Source organism: Rhineura floridana, chromosome 8 (assembly GCF_030035675.1).
Source record: "Rhineura floridana isolate rRhiFlo1 chromosome 8, rRhiFlo1.hap2, whole genome shotgun sequence".
Lineage (NCBI taxonomy): Eukaryota > Metazoa > Chordata > Lepidosauria > Squamata > Rhineuridae > Rhineura > Rhineura floridana.
Genome location: NC_084487.1, coordinates 98,414,638 through 98,436,533, shown reverse-complemented (window position 1 = coordinate 98,436,533; position 21,896 = coordinate 98,414,638). Strand labels below are relative to the sequence as shown.

General features: G+C 41.3%; 1 protein-coding gene across 4 annotated transcripts in view; it reads left to right on the top strand.

Moving 5' to 3' along the window:
* PANX2 (pannexin 2) overlaps positions 1-21,592 on the top strand; it is a 34,182-nt gene extending 12,590 nt beyond the window's left edge. For 2 of the 4 annotated variants that reach the window (XM_061640221.1, XM_061640224.1), the window contains exons 3-4: positions 12,059-13,510; positions 16,983-21,592. In XM_061640221.1, coding sequence (XP_061496205.1) covers positions 12,059-13,510; positions 16,983-17,359 — 1,829 coding nt within the window. In that variant the 3' untranslated portion in view covers positions 17,360-21,592. Of the gene's footprint in view, positions 1-12,004; positions 13,511-16,982 lie in introns of all 4 variants that reach the window. The other 2 variants (XM_061640222.1, XM_061640223.1) reach the window with 2 other exon arrangements.
* Positions 21,593-21,896: the final 304 nt, after the last annotated feature.

Here is a 21,896-nt window from a genome sequence, read left to right as displayed (position 1 = left end):
TCCCTCTGGTCAGTTCCATGACCAACTGGTCTAGGGCATAGTCATTTAGAATATCTAGAAATTTTGCTTTTTTGTCATGACTGGAACACATATGCAGCCAGTCTATGCCTGGGTAGTTGAAGTCACCCATTACTACCACATTTCCTAGTTTGGATGCTTCCTCAATTTCATATCTCAAGGTCTCCCTGAGCATTTTGATCAGGGGGACGATAGATCGTTCCCAGTATTAAGTCCCTCCTGGGGCATGGTATCACCACCCACAACGATTCTGTGGAGGAGTCTGCCTCTTTTGGGGTTTCGAGCTTGCTGGATTCAATGCCTTCTTTCACGTATAGAGCGACTCCACCACCAATACGTCCTTCCCTGTCCTTCCGATATAGTTTATATCCAGGGATAACCGTATCCCACTGGTTTTCTCCATTCCTCCAGGTCTCCGTTATGCTCACTATATCAATGCTCTCCTCTAAGACCAAGCACTCCAGTTCTCCCATCTTGGTTCGGAGGCTCCTAGCATTAGTGTACAGGCACTTGTAAGCAGTGTCTCTCTTCAAGTGTCTTTGGCACTTGTGGTTTGGCCTGTGGTAATTTTGCTCTTCTGAATTGATATCCTGTGCCCCTGCTCTCACAATGCCTACTTCTAGTCCTACCCCTTTTAAAATTCTCCAAGGGTAATTCTCCAAGGGTAATTATTTTCTTTATTTTTATCTAGCTGTTTATTGCATCTCCATTGTTCATTACCCTTCTGTATTTATGTGGCGCTGTTGAGAAATGTTACAACTCTTTGCTAGTTCATATATTTCATCAGAGCTCCTTAATTAGCCAACTTTTGTGGCTACCCATATTTCCCAGTCATCAAAACTCACTGTGTTCGCCCTCATGTAAATCTTAGTGTATTTATCAGTGCACATTTATTGAGAGATTTGACAATCCAAAGAGAGCTGATGATCTTCTAGGTGATTTGGATGACATTTCACCTTTTTTTTTATTAAAACGTGAAATCATGAAAGCTTCCATACTGTGACCAAAGGGGCAGGGCTGGCTGTTCAAATGCTATATTTCACCAGAAGTGGCTCACTGGGTGGGCTAGAGCCTCAATACTTGCTTCCCAGCAGGTGGATCTCTGTTGCTTACTTGGAGGGAGAGGAGTAGCAGCGAGATGCTTGGGAAGTCTATGCACTGCAATCACACCAGTAGGAGTCCCGAATTGGCCCTGCAATGTATCTGCTGCTATTGGCCGAATTGGTTCATTTGCACCGTGCCAACCTCCCCACTGCCTCATACCTCCACCTCTCCCTCCTGGAAAGCAACAGCAACCTGCCTGCTGGGAAGCTACCATAGCAGCTTGGCCCCGCTTGGCAAGATGCTTTTGTATCTTGCCTACCCATCCCACCACACACACACCACCACTTACTCACCCATCTATGCACTCTGAGCTCAAGGGCAGGCCCTGGACTCACATACTACCTCTTCCCCCCTCTGCTGTGCCCCTCATCACATACAGCAGTGAACCTCAGACTGGGAGATTCTGTAATTATTTGAATGTCAGATGTCTCCTAACCTTGGATGTTGTTCTAGGGAAAACTCTGGCTCTTTGGAAGCTGATTGAGAAGCAAAGTAATGGCGGGCAAGTTTGCTTGACTACCCTTCTGGTCCTGCAGTGTCCAGCTGCAGACTAGTGATGGGTGTGTTTTAAGGTACGCACTCAGAGTTGCACAGGGCAAGCTCCAATAGCCTTGCCCAGTGCTCTACATAGCACCAGTTCAACATGTGGGTCAGAACCCACTCCTGGGTCATGGCCTGGTCTAAGATGGGTCACAACTACAGCACTAACATCATATACAATGCTAAATTAAGAAGTGAATCCCCAGATGCCTGCTTGGATTAAAGGGGGGTCCCAGCTCTGAAAAGGTCGAAGACTACTGCCGCAGAGCATCCTAAAACTTGCCCCAGAATTGTCTACAACACACAAGAGTTCTTAAGGCAGACTAGCCAAGGTGGAAAGCATCCCCCAAAGTTAGAAAGTTTACAAACCGACAGCTGTAGAGCTAGGGATTTCAGTATCCAGGAGTAGGGGATATCTCATTTCCAAATACTGTGAGATTTGGCTTGCTTCCAGATCTCCTCATCACCTGATACGGATTTGCTGTCTTGCTTTCACTATGACAGGAACAGCAAGGAAAGAGCTAGGAGCAGTTTAACAGTGCAATCCTATACAGGAACTATCCAGTTCATTCAGCTTGTTCCTCTTTCTAAGGGATGCTGCAGCAGTGGTGCCTGAACATGGGAGCTGTCCACCTCTGTTCATTCCTGTCTGGATTCATGGAGCTCGCAAGAGTAACGATTCATCATGAGATCATTTTCCAGCCACCCTGACATCTTAATGAAAGGAGAAGGGTTGTTATCTCCATCATTGGCTAGACATTTGGAATTACAGCGTTTTGAGGATGCCCTTTAAGAAGCTTAAGGATAGATCCTTTTAAAAAATGACAGCTTATATAATATTTAGCTATATATGTCAAAAGTGATACAGCATTTGACTTCCAGCAGAATGCACACAGTTTTCCTAATACAGATCCTTTTCTCTTCCCCAAATATACCCAAATAATTTGGGGTGGGAGGTTAAGAAGGCAAAAAAGCCAGACAGCGTTGTGCAGGTGGATCAAAAACCCATGCTTTGGCCTCTGATCTCTCATTACATTTATTTGAAATGGATTCCTTGTGGCAAAGTAAGCTCATGAATACTGTCTTTTTATGTCTCTTAGTAGTTCCCTACCTCAGCCCTCTACCACTCTCCTGCTAAAGAAGCGATGGAGAAGACAGTAAGCTGTATGGCTGATGACGAGTCTGTTCCAGCGTTTTGTTTTAATCCCCAATATATAAGAAGTTCCTGCATAATGCATACTTCCACTGTGTTAAGTTTAGGACATCTATTTGAATGGCCACAGCATCTCTTTATGCACTGTGTTATATGTACTGTCTTTCAATTAAAATGGCTGTGGCTTACTTTTACCTCTTGGCCAACCCTCCAGGAATCGCATGCCAGCAGTGGGTGTCTCTAGTCTACACTTTCGCACGTGTACACACTGCAAACATGCATATGGGCATACACATTTTTTCCTCCTCAGCTGATCCATCCAGCCGGTTTGCATCTTCATCACGGTGCGGGGATGCCCCAGTGCCACATCTGTGTAATAACAATAATAAACAATAACAATGCTGTCAAAATTAGTGAGGTCCTGGGGGTAGATCAGAACCTTCCCCCAAGCTGGGGTTAACCACCCTTCAATTAAAATACAGTCTAAAGATTCACTTGATACTGGTGGTATCTCTGAACCACATTTCCTATTAAGCCTCATAAAGACTGAGCCTGTATATATTTACTCAGCATATTGATTTCAATGGGGCCAGCCTACTCCCAAGTTTAAAATAGGATTGCAACTTCAGTGGACAGCAAACTGATCTATTAGGACATAATTGATCGGAAAGTTCAAGGTCTGTGTGCAGCTTTCCTAAAACATTTCAGTGCAGTTCTGTATGACTTGCATTGCTTGTTATTACGTTACCATTCTTGGACCACAGAGATCTGTAAATAGACATGGGGTCGTACCCATCTAAGTCGGAGCAGATTCATTGAAATCAACGGACTTGAGTTTGATACATTCCAAACAACCCGGGAGACCAGGGTTCAAATCCCCACACAGGCATGAAGCTCACTGGGTGACCTTGGGCCAGTCACTGCCTCTCAGCCTCAGAGGAAGGCAATGGTAAACCCCCTCTGAATACGGCTTACCATGAAAACCCTATTCATAGGGTCACCGTAAGTCAGGATCGACTTGAAGGCAGTCCATTTCCATTTCAATGTGTTAATGCTTATGCACATCCAAAACAGCTCTAGGAATGCAACATTTATCACTAAAATATCTTTCGATGTTGTGCTATCTTCTCCATTAAACTTATTCAAAAGAAGATTGTCTGGCAAAGTAAGATGAAGATTTCAATTTGTGGCACAAAATATCTACAAATTTAGAAATAATGATTTTCTGATTGGAAAAGAGAGGTCCATGAAAGAACTGTGATGTAACCAAAGCGAGTTAGAATTGGGCCTTTGCCATGCCAAATGATAGCTGTAGCTTTGATGTGTGCTAAGATTAGACTCTGGATTTGTACAGCTACTAATTATTTTTAAGAGCAGGAAGTTAGCCCTATCCAGTCTCCCTTTCCGATAAACAAAAGGTCAGAAAGAATTTCAGACAGTTTGAATATAACATGGGGTTCTTCATTCCTGTGTTTCTCTCTCTCTTTCTCTCTCTTTAATATTGCAATGTTATTGAGTAAACAAGAGATCAAATGGGTACCCATACTTAAGCTTAACATATTCTGTAACAGCAGCTACGTGGACAATAAAGCCACACCGATTTATATATAACCATTTCATAGAAATAGTATGTATACATTTTCCTACTGTTAACATAAGCAGGGACGTAAAGAACCACACACCTGTTCCTGGACACCAGTTTGTGTTTGTTGAACAGCAGTCTTCATGCTGCATGGCAAATGGGCGTTTGAAATTGAGGGGGACTTTCAAAAGCAATTTATTGTGAAAGAGTATGAAGGCCTGCTGGTTACCAAATATCCCACTGGGCATGTTCGAGCTGTTTGGCAAGTGCCTAAAGAAGCTCTGTGAATGCTGGCCATGGGCTATTAAAAGGCATTTCATTTGGTAGCCATTGCTACAGATAGTTTTATTGTCACCTTTGGCCTTCTAGCAATGGCTAGAAGCCAGTGAAAAAAAATTCAGGCTCAAATCAATTTTCATACAACTACCTTTGCTGCATAGGAACATCTTCACAGTAGTCTGGTCCTATGCCTCGTCACTGACATGGAAACTGAAACCAAATGGGACAGTTTGCGATTGTCGCAACCTGTGCCCTTGCATGCAACCCCATCAGATTTACAAAGCCCTGTGTGTTGGTTACACTTACAGGATTTGAAAGTCAGAGCTGGCTTCAGAGGTTTTGGTCCCTTTAATCAGCAAAGGGATGGCCAGATGGATTGTGCAAATTCAGAGAACCCTTCAGAAACCCTGCCTAGATTTTGTGGTACAAGCCAGCTAAGTTGCATGTCAAATTCTAAACGTGTTTTAGAGCTTTATTTATTTCATTCTTTTTACTAATCACTTCCTATAAAATAATCTTGAAGCAATTTTAACAATAAAAACATCAACAATTAAATCAATTTCATTGATAAAAACCATTTCAAATCCAACAATGATTAAAATGTATCATCTGTTCTTTCAACTAAGGGCAATCATAACCTTAGTTAATACTGGAAGGATGGCAAAGATCCTTTTATTTGAAGGTTTTCTCCAGCAACGAGGGCCTCATGTGGGTCTCAGGGCACTGGCAACTGTCTCACCTTGATGCTCTTGTCAGGACACAAGTACATTGAAACAGTAGCAGTATGGTAGGCTGCTTTAATATTTAAAAGAATGTCATTTGTCCCCAACTAAACTAAAAAGATTGAATCTCTAATCCTGAACATTCAGTCCCATGTATTTCAGAAGAACTTGCTTCCATAAACTATGTTTAGGAGTGCACCACTGTGAGGTCTGTATTTATCTGTACATGTTGTTGGAGAAGGTTTTCTCAAGAAAGTTGTGTTCACCATTGAAGATATTATTCTTAACTACAGGAAAATAGGGGGTGAGGAATACTTAAAACTAATAGTACCACTACTTACCATTTGAGCTATCATCCCAAAATATTTTGTTTGTTTTATTTATTACGTTTGTATACTGCCTTTATGCTTTTTCATGTACACATGAGCAACCAAATGATATGCTAATTTGAATCAGCTTTGGCTGTGTGAATTGTTTGGAGAGTGTTGGTACCCAGTCATAAGCAGTATTAGGATCAAACCCCAGTGGTGACTGAGCACAGATAATGTCTTGGTAAAGCTGGTCAAAAAAGAGGGATAAGTGCCACAAGTATGCAGTTCAGAAGTTTAAACCAGAGATGACTGTGGTTCAGATTCAAATCGCTAGCTACTAGCAGCCTCATACCTGGTGTTGCTTGGGAATTCTAAGAAGCAAAAAAAAGTGCCTTTTTTAAATCAGTGGTTAAAATCAGTGCAGCTTTGAAAGATTCAGTTTGCCATCTTGATTCAAAATAGCACCCAGTTGTATCAAAGCACAGACAAATAAATCCTTGATCTCAGGAACCATCATGCAAATTCGGTTACATCTTTTAAGAGTTGTTCAAATGCGTAGCAAACAGACAAACCACTTTCCAAAATATATAGTAGATGAGATGTATCCAAGATGTTGGCAGATTCAGCTGGGAACATGGGTGGAACTAGGAAGACTGGTAGGTCAGCCTTGAATTAAACAGCTCACCTGGTATCTATAGGCATCAAGGAATTCCATCCAGGGAAATAAGCAGACAGGCAGAGGAAGAATGTATCTTTTCCTCCACCAGTCTGCTTGGTTTCCATGCTGGCCATGGAGAAAGGGAAGCCCATCCCTTAGCTATCTCCCTTCACTAACCCACCTGGTAGAAAGCACTTTCAATTAATCTTCTAAGAGGCTAGCATCCTGCATTTCCATACCATGTGAGACTGGCATGGAAACACAGGCTGCTGTCCTCTTAGCAAAAAAATATATAAAAATTGCAGGGCAGTAACTTTTCTGGACGACTTACAAGGCTTGGGTAGGTAGATTGGCAGATTCTACAAGAGTATTGAAGGACTAGGCCTGGATAAGCCTAGATGCTGTTGGACATCCCAGCTCCCATCAGCCCCAGACAGCATGGCCAATGGTCAGGGATGACAGGAGCTGTAGCCCAGCAACTTCTGGAGGACTACAGGATCCCCATCCTGGAACAGGCAAAGCTAGAAGGGATATCTGGCAACAGAAAGCAGCAGTATTCACTCAGGCAATTCTCATGACTGGACCCCAAAGAGTTTTTCCCAAGATCAGCAGGAGCCAATCACATGCTTTGGCCATTGGCTTCTTGTCAGAAAGCACAGCCTCCACAAGCCATGCCTTTTGCCTCTGAGTGGCTCAACAAGAAGTGGTCTCTAAACATGGCACCAAGGTCCTTAATTCATCTACTCATGGTACACTTCATTTAATAACTATTCAAGGGCAGACATTTTTTGTAATAACTTACAGATTTACATTTTAAAAAATTAAATAACAAAAGTAAGAAAAGTTGATACATTTACTTTGTGGCAAACAAGATACAAGCATCATTTGCGCTCTTTTAACCAGTTTAAATTTATTTTCCAGAAAGAAGAGGATTCAGGACGTTGTTATCATTATCATTAATTTTCTTTTAAACTGATTCATAGGAACAATGGAATACCTACTTTTCATTCAATAAAAAAAATCAAGAAATTTGCATGCTGTGTTGTATTTTTATTTGTGAGCCCAGCCTTGAAGGAGTGCTAGGAGGGTTCTTTCCGAGCACATTTGTATAACATTATTGTGCAATACGAGCACAGTCTAACAGGTGTGCACTCTTGTGTAGTCCTCATTTATTTCAGCAACACTTGCTCATGCAAAGCTTTGGATGTGTTGAAAACAACATGCATCATTACATTCTTTTGTCATATGTGAGGCCTGTTATTCATGTACAATAGCTCTCTCTCTCGCTCTCTCTTAGTGGAACCCACTGTGCTTTTTCTCATTTTTCATTCTGAGCTCTGTCATTACAAAGGTCAGAAGATCTAGACTTTCTGTATTAACTAATGCCATAGATTATGTTTAAATCCAAGTAATGAATGCCTGCTTATTTTGAATGCTTGCCATATAAAACCCTAACGCTCTGTATTTAACAGAGACCAAGCACTTCAGAACAGCATGATATCCCCTGAGAGGAACCCTGTGTTTAGGGGCACAAGCTACTTAAATTCTGAGAACTGATTTTTCTTGTTTACAAAATACTTTATAAATTATTCTAGCATCCTTGTTAGGCTTTTCGTGCTAGTCTGTTGCAGTAAAAACAAAGGTCTTGTGGCACCACAAGATTATGGCATAAGTTTGAGAAGGACTGTAGGCCAGGGGTAGAGCATGCAGAAGGTCCCAAGTTCAATCCCCAGCATCTCTAAGTAGACACAGAGAGACCCCTGTCTGAAACCCTGGAGAGCTGCTGCCAGCCAGTGTAGATAATACTGAGCAAGCTGGATTGTAAGGCTTACTCAGTAGAAGGCAGTTTCCTATGTCCCTATGTTTTTGAAATCTAGAGCCACTACATCAAATGCATGAAATATTATCCCCGGTTGGCAGGGATGGATGGGGCGGGGGAATGTGAAAAGTGAGGTCAGAGGGAAATAAAATGCAGAGACTGCAGTCTGTGGCCATTAAAGCTGAAATATATGCAAAATAAGCACAGGGACCATTTGTAACAGCAGCAATTGATGATGGCACAAACATTCTAGCATTGATAAGGTGTCCAGCCTGCCATGCATTTTCTTGCTTGATCTTACTATTTTGAATGAGGTAGTGAAATCAAGAATGATACCAGTTAATACATGTTCATAAATTCAAAATTTTCCAAAATGTTAAGCCCAACGCTTTTTAGGACTGCTCACACAAGAGTATTACTCTTAGCATTAGGGAGTTTCTTTTGTTAAGATCGGTATGATATTATTGTTTATATAGTGCCATCAGCAAGAATGGCACTTTACAAAGTACAAGGCAACAGGTCCCTGCCCGGAGGAACTTCCAATCTAAAATTTGTCAAGTGGAGACAGACACACAACAGAGAAGCAATATGCAGTTGTTTCAGTTGCATGTAGCTTAAATTACATAATCCCAGTACAGCTCTCTTTGCACATAGTCATGAGGTCCAAATACAGGTATCATCCTGCTGCTAATTTTGGACTTTTTTTTTATAATGGACCAACATGGCTACCTATACTTTTTGCACAAAACTGGTTATCCATCTTTTTTTCTGCATTAAAATATGGTCCAATCTTACATAAGTAAGTGTTTTTATAGAATGGAAGAATAAGCAGATAACCCATTCCCAATGTGTTTCTGTGAACCACTGTTCTAAGTTCACCTTCTGATTGGAAAGAGGCAAGCTGAGAGCAGAGGTCTGTACAGAGGTATGCATTTGTGGATCACTGCCAAATAGGCTGATGCAGGAGAGACAGACAAAAGGATAGGCTCCTTTGTGGTTAGTGTGGAAACCAAGCAGTCTTGCAGAGGAAAAACTTGGTTGGTTGCTCTCTCCCAGTCTTAAGAAGATTAATGAGAATGTATGTTTCAACAGGGCTTTGGGATCTGTGGTTTAGAGGGTTGCAGGAGTGTCACTGACGCTATTTTTTCTAACAATATTATTTTATTCAATAAATTATTGTAACCCACTAACCTTGAATTATCTAATTTGGCAGGATTTTTAAAAAAATCAGTATACCTCCCTGAAAGGCTAAGGGTTCATCCAGGTTCTGGACCAATAGATTTCCAAAGACAGAAACATTGGCTGTCTGGATGTAACCCTGGCTTAGTGCTACGAGAACAAGCCCTAGCCTAGCTTCCCCCTGAGCTTGTGCCCTCCCCTCCTATGGTGTAGTCATGAGAAGTAGTGATGGGAAGCTGTTTACTGCAGTTTAGCATATTGTCTGAACCCTAATCTGTGGCTAATCTATTAACTATGATTTGCAGAAACAACTCAGCTTCATAACGTCTGGTTTAAAGTTGGCTTGTTTCCACTAATCATAGTTTAGAATAACCACGGTTTGTATAGGTTCAGAAGACATAGGAAATTGCAGTTTACCTAAAATGGAAGTGAAAGCTTCCAAACTCCTCCTCCTAGCTGTACCAGAGGAGGAGGGGTAATGTGAGCCCAAGAGGAGGCTGCACACATGGTTGTAATGCTTAACTATGGTTTAATGTTACAGCCAAACCTGCCCATTGTGTACTTAGATCTATACCAGGGATGGCTACTCCGTGGCTCTCCAGATGCTGCTGAACTACAGCTCCCATCAGTCTCAGCCAACACAGCTCATGGTCAGGGATGATGGGAGCTGTAGTCCAGCAGCATCTGGAGAGCCACAGAGTGGCCACCCCTGGTCTATACTCTTAAGAAGGTTCACAGAAGATTTGCATGGCATTGGACAGCTATATCTATTCATAGGAGAGAAAGATACACATACACACAGTCAATATAAGGTTGATAGATTTCTAAAAATCATATATGTTCTTCTGTCCACATAGAGAGTGCATGGCATTCACCACAAAAAACTTTCATGTTCAAATTACAGTATAAGAGAGCACTTTACATTGATTATAGGCTTGCAGCGATTTCTCATAAAAACATATACAATAGGAAATAAATTTGTTAGTGATCATCTACTAGTCTGGTGTTTTATAACAAAAAAAAAGCTCTGTCCCAGTTACAAATAGCAGTTCTTAACTTATCTCAAATATTGCATTTGTATTGTATTGCTTTGGGGGGTTCCACACTGCTAAATTCTTTTAATTTTAATATTTTAATTTTACTGTTTTAATATGCAGTAAGAGGGTATCTCACAAGAGTGATTATGTTTAATGCTTCTTTTAAGTATTGTTGTGCATTTGTGTATTTGTATATGTTCAGTTTGGTCTATGACTGTAAATAAAAATGAATCAATCAATCAAATTCACAGTGGTACACTTGCCCTGATTCCACAGTTTTGGAATATTGTGTGAAGGGAATCAGATACAGATTGTGTACTCTTTCCCATTGGGCTGTGATTTTATGACAGGCCAGATTGACTGCCATAAAAATGAACTGTGAGATAGTCCAGCACTTCGTCTGGTAGTGTATTTTGCCTGAGAACATATCTGTATTGAGACTGGGCCTGTCCTTCTGGACTTGTTTGTAAAAACTCCAAAATTTAGAACATGACAGCTGTTCCCGTGGCACATGAGAGGGAAGCACCTGCCATAGTCCCAGCTACAAGGTAATTTTGAACTACCTTTTTCTGGTTCAGTACAAGCCGTGGAATGAATTATACAAATTTCAGATAGAGGAATCTGCCACAGCAAGAGAACATGAGACTTGCAAATGCTGTGCAACGTGGAACATCCAACTTATTTAAATATACCAGGTTGTATTCACCTATTTCGTACTCAGAGTAGATGCACTGAAATTAATGAAGGCCATGAGGCCATTTTCCCCAAACCATGGTCACCTATCCCATACCTGATATCATATGTTGGGTAGGTAGAGATACATAATTGGGAACCTTAAAGGGCGCTCCTGAATGTGCATTGGTAAGGAAAAGCAAGCTTCAGGTGATGGGTGGTAAAGCCTGTTGTATCTGCTTGCAACTGAATTCCCCACGGGGAACATGCTTACAGAGTCAATGCCTGCAGAAAGCATTGCAAGCCCTGCATGGTGTTTTGAAGTCCTGACTTCAGAACTTCAGAGCACCCAATCACTGTGACATCAGGTCTAATTTGGCACACCAGGCTATGACCTAATACAGATCTGGCACACAGAGCCAAAAAGTATCCCCACCTCTGCTTTAAGAGCTAGACGGAAGTTGGAAGGTTCTCGTGCTTTATTCTCTTATTCTCTCCAACTACAGTGCTCCACCATGTGAATTTTGGCCTCCTTCAAATGTCTTAAAAGGAATCAAAGAATATGGCAAACTCATTTAGTTTTTTACAAAATGTATGTAGCCTTTTGTATAGTAAGTATGGATATGCACACTGAGAAAAATAATACAAACTCTTGTTTATGTGGACATACCCTCATTTATCATGTGGCAGTTATGGTCTGCATTGGAAATTACCACCAAGACAATTAGTGTAAATGTTAATGTTATTCCTAGTTCAAGAAAGTCCATTGGAGATTTTTGGTAATTTATATAAATTAAGGGATTATGATCTATAAATGTATAAATTTATATTGGGAGTTGGGAAGACAGATGTTAACATGATAGGAATGGTGCCATTTGAAGTATACAGCAGACGAAAATTGATATAGTTCATGAAATATTTATTTTGCAGAGCTCCTTTTTGTAGGTTAAATGCACAGCAGTGACTTTTCTCTCTGTTATACAGAGGAGCCAATATACTGTTATACACCACACAACTTCACCCGTGACCAAGCCTTGTATGCCAGAGGATACTGTTGGACAGAACTAAGAGATGCCTTGCCAGGAGTAAATGCCAGCCATTGGCCCTCCTTGTTTGAGCATAAGTTCCTTCCATATGCCCTGCTGGCTTTTGCTGGTATTATGTACATTCCAGCACTTGGCTGGGAATTCCTGGCCTCTACCAGGCTGACTTCTGAACTTAACTTTTTGCTCCAGGAGATAGATAACTGCTACCACCGAGCAGCCGAAGGCCGCGCACCAAAAATTGAAAAGCAAATCCAGTCCAAAGGCCCTGGGATTACAGAGCGTGAGAAGAGAGAAATAATTGAGAATGCTGAAAAGGAAAAGAGCCCAGAGCAAAATTTATTTGAAAAATACCTGGAACGAAGAGGACGCAGCAATTTCTTAGCCAAACTTTATCTTGCACGACATTTGTTCATCATATTTTTAAGTATCATCCCAATAACATACTTGTCTACCTATTATGCTACGCAGAAACAAAACGAGTTTACATGTGCTCTTGGAGAGCCTCCTGACAAAACTAGCAGCTCTAAGTTGCTCATCCGAGTGAACTGCAAACTGCCATCAGTTCAGCTCCAGCGCATAATTGCTGGGGTAGACATTGTTCTCCTCTGCTTCATGAACTTGATTATCCTCATTAATTTAATTCATCTTTTTATATTCCGCAAATCCAACTTCATTTTTGACAAGCTGAACAAGGTTGGCATAAAGACTAAAAAGCAGTGGCAGAAGTCCCAGTTCTGTGATATCAATATCTTAGCTATGTTCTGCAATGAAAATCGGGACCACATCAAGTCACTGAACCGCTTGGATTTTATTACCAATGAGAGCGATCTGATGTATGACAATGTGGTGCGCCAGCTGCTTGCGGCACTAGCTCAGTCTAATCATGATGTTACACCAACCGTACGTGATTCTGCGATACAAACCATAGACCCCAGCATTGATCCTGCGGATAACGACCCGAATGAACCACTGATCATTAAGCGACCTCGGAAGAAAATCAAATGGATCCCAACTTCCAATCCTCTTCCTCAGCAGTTCAAAGAGCAGCTAGCTATTATGAAAGTTGAGAATAACAAGCCAGAGAAGCCAAAGCCAGTGCGTCGGAAAGCAGCAACAGACAGTCTAGTTGCCCCTTTGCTAGAGTCCAACTCTAAAAACTCTCAACCATCTTCATCCCTCAAAACTGACTCTACCACCCTGTCCAGCACAGGTAATGAGAAGAAACATACACGTCACTTTTCCTTAGATGTTCACCCATATATACTTAGCAGTAAGAAATCCAAGCCAGAGATTCAACCCATTACCTCTATGGCAACCTCCAAAAGCCAAGGGAGTGGATTTTTAAGCCAAGAAGAGAAAGTCGTAGTTCACATCGCCTCTTCTCTCAAAGGTACAGTGATATTCAGCTATTTGTTCCGTTGCATTCAAGCCACATGCTGTAGCAATTTACAAAATTGCTTATGTTGGGAGGTTTCCCCCACAATTACTCAGATGTCACTGGGACATGGTTGCTGTTTTCCACGTGGTGAGTCTTGTACCACAGCAGTAGCTTCTTTATTGGAAGCCATGTGTGTTCGACTGGTGGAGATAGCACGGGGAGATGTTACTGCTGAGTCATGGGATTCTGACCACACACAAATGGCAAACAGATCCCAAGGATATATACTGAGCCTGAGACTTGTCAATAGGACTTTTTTCCTCCTAGAATATGTTTCATTAAGGATCATGATCTTAATCTAGAGGCTTGTCGCCCACATCTGCAGTTTATCTTATAATTTAATAATAATAAAATAATAATAATTTTTACTTGTTGGTCGCCTATCTGTCCAGATTAGTGGACACTCTAGGCGACTTACAATAATAAAAGCAGTACATGGTATACAATATAATATACAAGCAAAACACAATCAAATCAATTTAAAACCAAGTTCCAGTTAAAACCTCATAAAAAATTAATCCTCCCCAATCCCATAGGCCCGCCTGAATAGCCAGGTTTTAAAGGCTTGGCGAAAACCCATCAGGGAGGGAGCATGTCGGAGATCCAGAGGAAGGGAATTCCAGAGGGTGGGGGCCACAATCGAAAATGCCCTCTCTCTGGTCCGCACCAGCCTAGCTGTTCTAACCGGTGGGACCGAGAGAAGGTCTTGAGAGGCTGATCTTGTCAGGCGGCATAATTGGTGATTCTGGAGGCACTCCTTCAGATAAACTGGGCCGAAACCATATAGGGTTTTAAAGGTCAACACCAACACCTTGAATTGGGCCCAGTAGACAACTGGTAACCAGTGCAGATCTATTAACACTGGCGTGATATGATCACGGCGACGGCTGTGATTGATCAAGCGCGCCGCCGCATTCTGTACCAGCTGTAACTTCCGGACCGTTTTCAGGGGTAACCCCACGTAGAGCGCATTACAGTAGTCCAAGCGAGAGGAGACCAGGGCATGTATCACCTGTGGGAGCAGATGAACAGGAAGGTAGGGTCGCAGCCCTTAAATACCTTTTAATTCACTTTTATAACTGTGTGTTGTTGTTGTTGTTATTATTATTATTATTATTATTTTAAGAATTAGCCTTCTGCTCCATTCACATGCTCTGGTGATCCATTCTGGACTTGGGTTGGACCCCTGCAAAATCACGCTGTTCCTCCAGCCTTTGTGAATTGCTGTTCTTTAAGAATTTGATTCATTTTGAATGATGAATCTTAGAATTTGAGCACAGCCAGGATAAATGTAGAATGTAGTTATATTAATAGTGTAATTTGCAGCCCATTTCTCCAAGTGGTGAGGTTTCAAGGGTTTGAGTGCTTACCCTGGGTTTTGATTTCCTTTGAATGAAGTCAGTATATAGGCTATCAGTAGTCCAGGCCTTAAAAGGTCTTGCCTTAGGACAATGCACACAGATAGCTCTGCTCACCAAAAACTCAAGAATCTCAGAGCTGGAGGGGATCCCAAGGGACCGTCCAAGATTACTGTCGGAGGTGAGGCATTTTGGAAAAGGGGAGGGACAGATTTGGCACCTGGGCCTCAGGTCCTCCATCTCTTTTATAATTTCCAAATGACTCAAATTTCAATTTTCAGTAATAACTAAGGTTTTCACTTCACTTGGTACAAATGTTGGGATATTTAAAGTAAAAAAATTAAATTGCTTTGTAGAATTTCCCTTGAAAAAAAATGTCCAAATTAGTCCCAATAAGTCACTTAGGAGTATTTCTTGACTAGGTACATTTATATCAGTTTTAAACTAAACTGTCATGGCTTCCACTAAAGAATCCTAGGAATTATAATTGAGGATACTGAGAATTCTCTGCTAGAGATCCTAGCCACCCTCTGACAGTGCTACAGTTCCCAGAAGAAAATGAATAGCTGTTAAATGAATAGCTGTTAAATCAAACTGTGTACTATTGATATGCTCTTAAAGCTTTCCTAGACGGTTTTTGCCCATAGTCAAATCATTTACTCCTGAGTAATCCCATTATTTTTAGTACCGCTTGTTTGCTATAAGCAGTTGGAGGTTTGTTTGCTTTTACTTAATGTATATGCTGGTTCCAGCTGTTCTGTTAACAATAATGCTATGTCTTGTTTTCACTTCTTTGGACTGGGGGGGGGTCCATCTGCTACTTATAACATCATGCTTTCTCATATGCTAAATTGTTAAAAGTGTTTTATTTTTTAAGAATTTCTGCAGCTTTCACATACTTTTAAGGATGACTGATCTTTTTTAAAAAGACAATACAAACAATAAAATCATGTAGCAGTTCATGAAAAAGATAAGCATAAGGGACCAGTAAATACTCTTTAAAATAATCGTCCAGTTAAAAGGAGGGACAGATATTTTAATATGCCATGCAAAACCTGGGGGAGCAGGATGGGCTTTATCTAGCACCTAAAAGATAGTAACAAAGGGACCAGGTGAGCGTATCTAGGGAGAGAGTTCTGCCATAATTTGGGTAGCAATGCAGAAAAGGCCCTCTTTAACAGCCACCCACTTCAAAAGGTGGGAACCACATAGAAAAGGGTCTCTGATGAAGATTCTAGTTGCCTGGCAAGTTCATGTGGGAGAAGTCAGCCACTGAACTATCTTGGCATTCTTCCTCTTGATGCCTCCTCAGAGAATTTTATGTATGTTTATCTGGGATAGCTTTTGTGTTAACAGTTATTTTGAGTCTGGAACCATATCCTCGCACCACCAGAGTCTAGAATAGCTTTCTAGTCATCTATGGTTTCTGTGCCTGCTTTTGGTCTCAGGATCTATTCACACGTAATAGCCTCTTTCAAAAGCATTGTGTGGATCTCCATGCTTCCAACAGCCTCTATGCATGCTCATGGCACAAGAGCAGCTATTGCCATGCACTCACTATCAGAGCAGCTTTGCTTTTTCTGACTACAAACAAAGAGAAAGTGAGTCACTGCCCCTGTTGTTGTTATTCCTTGTTCTCACAGATGCCAGCTGGCTTCCCTTGATCTTTCTCCTCCCAGGTGAAATCAAGAGCAGCCAATACTAGAAAGAACAAGGAAGGCAAACTGGTAACTTCCTTTTTAAAAGGGAGGTTGAATGAGCATTGGTTGCTATCTTCACCGTAATGGCTGTTGAAGCCAGTGACCACTACAGGGATATGGAGGCTTTGTTAGGCTAATGTGTCAACTAGCCCAGAGAGACTTAGTTGTGAGAAGATACAGCATCCTACTACAGATAGTTCTACCCAACTGTGTCAGAGTGTACATCCACGGAGAACATTGCAGCCTTTCAGAGGTGCTTTCACAGAGATGAACCCATAAAACATAAATCCCAGAACGGATTCTGTAGCAGTACAAAAAGTGAGTAAACTTGGTTAAGAGTTAATAAGTATTTTGTTTCTTTTTCAGACTCTTCCATTCCTGGAAAAGATACCCTTTACTCTCACGACACATGCAGGACTGTGCCTGCCACTGGGACTTTTCTCACTTGTAATCACAACCATATAGCAACTTCTGGTGCTGCAACAAAAGTCACTCTGCCCCAGGTCAGTAAGACAGAGCCGGTGCCTGCCCTAAACTGTAACCCTGCACATCCTCTTCTACATATCACTACACTGTATGAAAACCATGAAGAAGAGGCATCGAGCCTTATAAATGATTCTTTAGACAATAGAATTCACTCACCCACAGAGGCAGGAGACATAATCTCCATACCTTCCACAAAGCAAATCATGTTGGCGACGTTTGATGAACCACTGGCAATGGTGAACTCTGTAGAATATTGACGAGCCAGAGCTGGTGCCGATCAAAGTTTGATGGCCCACCTCCTAATACCACTGTAACACGAACCACACTGCCCTACAAATGCCATCCACTGCATGAACATGGAGTACTGTCCAACTCTGTTGTTCAGGGTTGCATTGTCACTGCTATCAATAGCTTGCAAAATATAATAACAATAATCATAATAATGACAACCAAATGATATATACTATACCTGGAACACCAAGAAACAAAAGCACAAAGACCTTAGCTGTAGCTTCATGAATTCTGTGTGGATTACTACAACTATTCAAATATTTAAAGTGCTTGAGCGCATGTCACACAATGTTTCTTAGACAAAGCACTTACAGCCTTGGTACTCCAGCTCACTCTCTAAAGTAGGAGTGGGAAAGCTGTGGCCCTTCAGATGTTGTTGGACTACAACTCCCATCATCCCTGACTATTGGCCCTGTGGGCCGGGGCTGATGGAGTGTTAACAGCATCTGGAGGGCCATTGGTTCCCCTCCCCTGCTGTAAAGTAATGAAGCACATAACATGTATGATATTTATTCTTCCATTTTAAAAGGCAGGAGTAAAATTGTGTTTTGTCTTTAACATAAAGCAAACAAAAGTTTCTTTTTTAAAAAAAAAATTATGTTGTATGCAAGCTGTGTTTTGGTCCACATTTATTGGGCTTGCCAGTGGCCAAGGCTGGCCCCAAACATTTTGCTGTCTGAAGGAGAAGGGTGCTCCTCCCTCCTCTGCCCCCCTCCATTTCACATACAGAGGCAACATAGCTGAATTTTACTGCAACACTGGCAGTGGGACAGCATTCTCCACCATCATATCTGAGGGCAACAGGCTAGTTTAGGGGGCACAGGGCAGGCCAGATGGCACACACAGCTCTGTCCTGCAGCACCTGAGGCAGCCATCTCACTCTGCCTAATGGTTGGGTTGGCCCTGCCAGCAACTTAAGGGCCAATTGGACTCACACCAGCATCAGAGTAAAGAGAATTGAAACCCGTCAGCCTGCTGCACTGCCGAATGAGGACATGAAGAGCTACGCCCTGCCCTTTGCTACATTTATATGTGCTGTGACTGAAAGATGATGAAAGCAAAGAGTTTATTTTTTTAATATCTATTTGACTGTGAATGAGAGTGTTAAATCAGACATTATCTTTTAGCAAAGCAGCGGGAAAGTTGTCCTACAGCTGCATATTTTTGTTAATAAGATGACGTCTGCAAACCAGGTTAGAAACTTTCTAAGATGCTTCACTGAGGTGAAGGATAATCCAATGCTGCTAAAAATATCCAATAAGAGCTGATTGCTCTAATTGTGTTGAATTTCAGTGGACTATTACTTGAGTCTTTTTCTCTCTTTTTTAGGACTTGTCTACACTACAGCTTACCACAGATCAAAACAAATACAGTGTTTGACTCATCCACCTTATAATGTTTTTGTATCTGAATGTTTGCTCGTTGAACTACTGCTGACCAAGAGCCAATTCAAATGTGCAGAAACGCCATATGGTGCAGACCTTGTGTGACTATGTCACTCAGAATTGTAGGTGCAGGATCACAAGTTAGAATGATGCCCCATGTAGGGGGTGCATTGGCGATCACTTGTGGCCGAGTAAGATTGCTTTCCAGGTAAGGTCTTTAACAGTGGGTCCGTAAGTGACTGTGGAGGTCAATTCTGGATCCACACAGCCTCCCACAGTGAGGATGGGGTGCAGGTCAGATGTTAGTATTCATATCAGAAAGGAAGGATTGCACCACATGGTATTTCTTTACATTTGAAGCAGTCTTTAGAAAGGCCAACAGAGATTCCAAGGCAGGACTGTTGTCATTTCACACAACTAAAGTGAATATTTTATTTATTTATTGTACTTATATACCGCCCCATAGCCGAAGCTCTCTGGGCGGTTTACAGTAACTAAAAATATATACAAATTTAAAAACACATATTTTAAAAACAATTTAAAACACAATTTAAAAATTTAAAACACATGCTAAAATATATATGGCACATATCCCCATGTTCTGAATTAAGCTTGTCACCCCCATTCACTAGTTGCAGTGGGCCAAGAGCCACTGATATGTACTGATTTAACACACACAAAAAGACCTGCTCCATTCAGGTGAATTCTCTGCATTCACAATCCCCCTTGAGAAAAAGGAAGGAAATAGGCTAAAATCAGCAAATGTTGCTTGCGAATACTTACAGTGATGCTCATATATAGGATGTGCTATCCTACCCACTGATAGTTGCTTAGCATCCTTCAAAAGCAGCCTTTAGGTCTTTTCTTCCCTGTCTTTTCCAATGAATCATTCTAGCATGATCTGCTTTCCCCTTCGAGTTCTGAGGGAAAATCAGATTCTACTGATGCATATGTGATATTTTGGAGTAGAAGATAGCGAAAAAAGGTTAGAATCTCTGCCGGGGGCTTCTGGAATTTGGGACTCTGCAATAGTAGCAACAGATTCCAGTGCTCAGTCAGCCCTGAAATAAATGGACACTAGAAGAGATCTGAAACAACATGTATTGATTTTGGCCTTTTCCTGGAAGCCAATACAAACAGATGGGATTCTGTACAGGGTTAAGTGTGAACCCAGCCAAAGGCAAGTAGGAGTAAAATGACAAATCACCTCTAACCATTGACAACAACTATGATGGGGTTCTATCCCAATTAGAGATTGGGGGAATTTGATTCAGTTTGCATTTAAAGCCAAATTTAGCAAATTTGCACTTCCCAAAACAACATGAGAACTGAAACACAGCCATCCTTGAAATTTGCACTTACCTGAATTTTGCAATGCAGGTCTCCAATTAAGCAATATTTGCAAAAATAAAATGCATATATTAGGGGAAAGTGTGCATAAAAATGAACACAGTGAAAATAACATACAAAATGCATTATATTGGAAGAAATTACTTGCGAAATTACATTAGTCAAAACAGCATATAAAAATAGCAGAAATAGTAAGAAAAATTCTCACTAAAAGAATTTTCATGAGGATTTTTGTAAAAGAAAAATCGCGCATTGCTGTAGAAATGTGGAGAACTGAATTTAAGAAAAATTGGAAACACGAAAAATAGAACTGCAGTTGACAGATCCTTCCATCCGTAATCCCAATGCACTAGGTCAGGGATTGAGAACCTTTCACCTTCAGATACTGTTGGTCTCCAATTCCCATCAGCCCTAACCAGCACAGCCAGTGGTCAGGAAGGATGCAAGCAACATCTGGAGGACCATAGGTTCCCCAGCCCTGAAGTAGGTGAAATCCATTGCTGCTGTTCCATTCATGGAATGGCTTTTGTTCCAATGGATACCCCTGCCAACTTAAGGGGGAGGTGTGATTTTCTGTAACTCCCCCTGAATCCCCCTGTACCATGCTGTTTTGGAGGGTCCTGCAATCCTCAGGACCAGATTTGGGGGGGCACAGGGGAAGGAGACACTGCCCCCCCAAAAAAACCCTCCTGTCTGGACAAACAGAAAAGCACAACTGGATTCTACACACAACTTATATTGTATTAAATATTAAAAACTGTTCACAGGGACATTAGGTGTTTTTAAAAGTGATGTGCTATTTGAATCATGCCAACACAGTTCTTGGTGGCACTTCTGGACACTTTTATTCAGGTTAGATGCTGCAGGTCAGCTTCTGGCTATGGCAGTTTCTGTTCAACATTCACCTGTGGTAAACCAGTAGTATAGAAAAGCCTGATGTAGCAAAGTACTTGAGTAGCTTTAAACACAAGTGCAGCTTCATTGAAATCAATGGGACATATATTTAAATCAATGGGATACACATGCTGCCCTAGGCTCCTAGTAGGAGAGAGGGCAGGATATAAATCTAATAAATAAATAATGTAAAGATAAAACAATACACTTGTAAGCACCTTGCTATTCCAGGCCATCCATTACCAGGGTAACACTTGTGCAGTAATAAACAGACTGTCATTTTCACGCCACGTTTACTTTGCTTGGGCCAAAGTGCATCCTCATGGCCTGATTCTTCCTCTAACATTGATGTGCAAGTTTCTTTCAAAAGGCACATAGAAAAAATAGCACGCAATAATAACCATTCGACAAATTTCTAGGTGAAGGACTTATTAAAGCAACATGGAAGCGGAAAAAAGCAATGATTTCAACATTTCTGTATAGTGGTAAAGAATACTGGGCATACTATGGGTCTACACTGAGTTTTTCATTTATTTTACCTCAGATATAAATATACCAGTATTTATTGAAAAATAGCACTGAAAGCAAATAAATGTTATTCTCAATACTGTTTATGTCTACTGCTTTATCATTAGAACGGTGCTCTATTGTCATAACAGCATTTATTAGGAAACAAGTGCTTCATCAAAAGTGTTCTGATAATGTGCTGGGCACTGCCAACAAGAAGCAATCACTGACCCTTACGTTCCAGAGAAGATAAGTGCATCGCCAACCGATGGTCCCTTCTCATGACTTCCAAATGCATGTTTCATAGAAACACCTAGCCGTTTTTAGAAGGGGAATTCAGAACATGTAACACTGCACAATCCCAGCA